The sequence below is a fragment of the Gigantopelta aegis genome, unplaced genomic scaffold (assembly GCF_016097555.1).
Source record: "Gigantopelta aegis isolate Gae_Host unplaced genomic scaffold, Gae_host_genome scaffold71, whole genome shotgun sequence".
NCBI classification, from domain to species: domain Eukaryota; kingdom Metazoa; phylum Mollusca; class Gastropoda; order Neomphalida; family Peltospiridae; genus Gigantopelta; species Gigantopelta aegis.
Window position 1 is genome coordinate 65298 of NW_024537378.1, and position 1636 is coordinate 66933.

Genomic DNA, 1636 nt, shown 5'->3' on the forward strand with positions numbered 1-1636 from the left:
TTTTTCAAGCTTGATCCTCAAGTTGTATTTTTCTAGACGCTGTAAGATGTTTTCCAGGTTCTGCAGGTGTTCCTCATCTGAACGACCAGTAATGATCATGTCATCAATGATACATTTTACGCCTGATAAGCCTTGGAGTACTGTATCCATAGCGCGTTGCCAGATTGCTGGTGCTGATGCAATCCCGTATACTAAACGGTTGAAACGGTACAGCCCCTTTTCAGTGTTAACTGTTAACAAGTCACGTGACTTCATCAACTTCCATCTGTAGATAAGCCTGACGCAGATCTATCTTTGAAAAACGCTGACCACCAGCTAGTGATGCAAATATGTCCTCAATGCGTGGCAAAGGGTACTGATCAACTTCTAGCACTGGGTTTACTGTGACTTTGAAATCCCCACACAATCTTACAGATCCATCCTGTTTAATAACAGGCACAACTGGTGTGGCCCATTCGCTGTAATTGACTTTAGTAAGTATTCCATCACTTACTAACTTTTCAATTTCTGCCTCCACCTTTGGCTTGATGGAATATGGAACGGATCTTGCTTTCATGAACTTGGGTTGCACGTCCGCTTTCAAGTTCAGTGTTGCTTTAATGTCTTTTAGAGTACCCCTGTCACTCTGAAATACAGACTTGTATTTCTCAACAAGTCGGTCTACTTTTGCCATCGTATTTCCATCATTCGATGATTTCGAGACGTGTAGCATATTAATTAAATGTCAGTCATAGTTTATTTCCTTTAACCAATCTCGCCCGAATAAACTTATGTCTCCCTTTGGAACGACATACATCTTCAACTGCTTACACTGTTTATTGTGTTCAACGTTTACACTGACAACGCCAACTGGTTTCAGTTTTTCACCCGAGTAAGTTTTCAAACTAACATCTGTGGGCTTCAAGTCTTTCACTTTATTTGGAAAATATTTTTGGAAAGTTTTCTCTGCGACCACTGAAACAGCAGATCCTGTGTCGAGCTCCATGTCAAACTTGACACCCTCAACAAATGGCGAAATCCAAATGGCATCTTGATTTGTTTTCCCCATTGTGTTTATCTCCAAACTAGCAATGCATTCCTCCTCATCTGTTTGGACATTGTGAACAGTCTGTCTTACTTTCTTCGATCTACAGGCTTTCTTTATGTGTCCCTTTTTATTACAGGCATGACAAGTTTCATTTTTCCAACGACAGTCTTGTGGCTCATGATTGGTACCAAGGCAACGAAAACATGATTTATTGTTTCCACGGCTATTGCGACTTCGGTCTTTCATCTTGAACCCACTTACTTTCACTTTATGCACTGCAGAACTATTAATGTTCTGCCCATGTTTTGATTGAAGCTCACCAGCATCACGCTCTGCAGTCTCCATGGCAATGGATATATCGACAGCTTGCTGGTATGTCAACTCCGCAATAGACAATAATTTTCTTTGGGTTTGTTCATGGTTCATACCACACACTAATCGGTCTCTCAAAGCATCATAGAGATATCCCTCAAATTCGCAGCATTGTGACAGTTTTCTAATTTCCGCGATGTATTCCCGGATTGTCTCTGATCACGTTTGTGAAACCGAAAACGTTCTGCAATAATTATGGGTTTTGGATTAAAATATTCTTTTAATATTTTCACTATG

The 1636-nt window shown here is 40.4% G+C and overlaps 1 protein-coding gene across 1 annotated transcript; it reads right to left on the reverse strand.

The window, feature by feature from the left end:
* Positions 1-241: 241 nt before the first annotated feature.
* Positions 242-673, reverse strand: LOC121367232 (uncharacterized protein K02A2.6-like). Its single transcript, XM_041491342.1, has one exon. It carries the CDS (start codon positions 671-673, stop codon positions 242-244), a length of 432 nt encoding a protein of 143 aa, XP_041347276.1.
* Positions 674-1636: the final 963 nt, after the last annotated feature.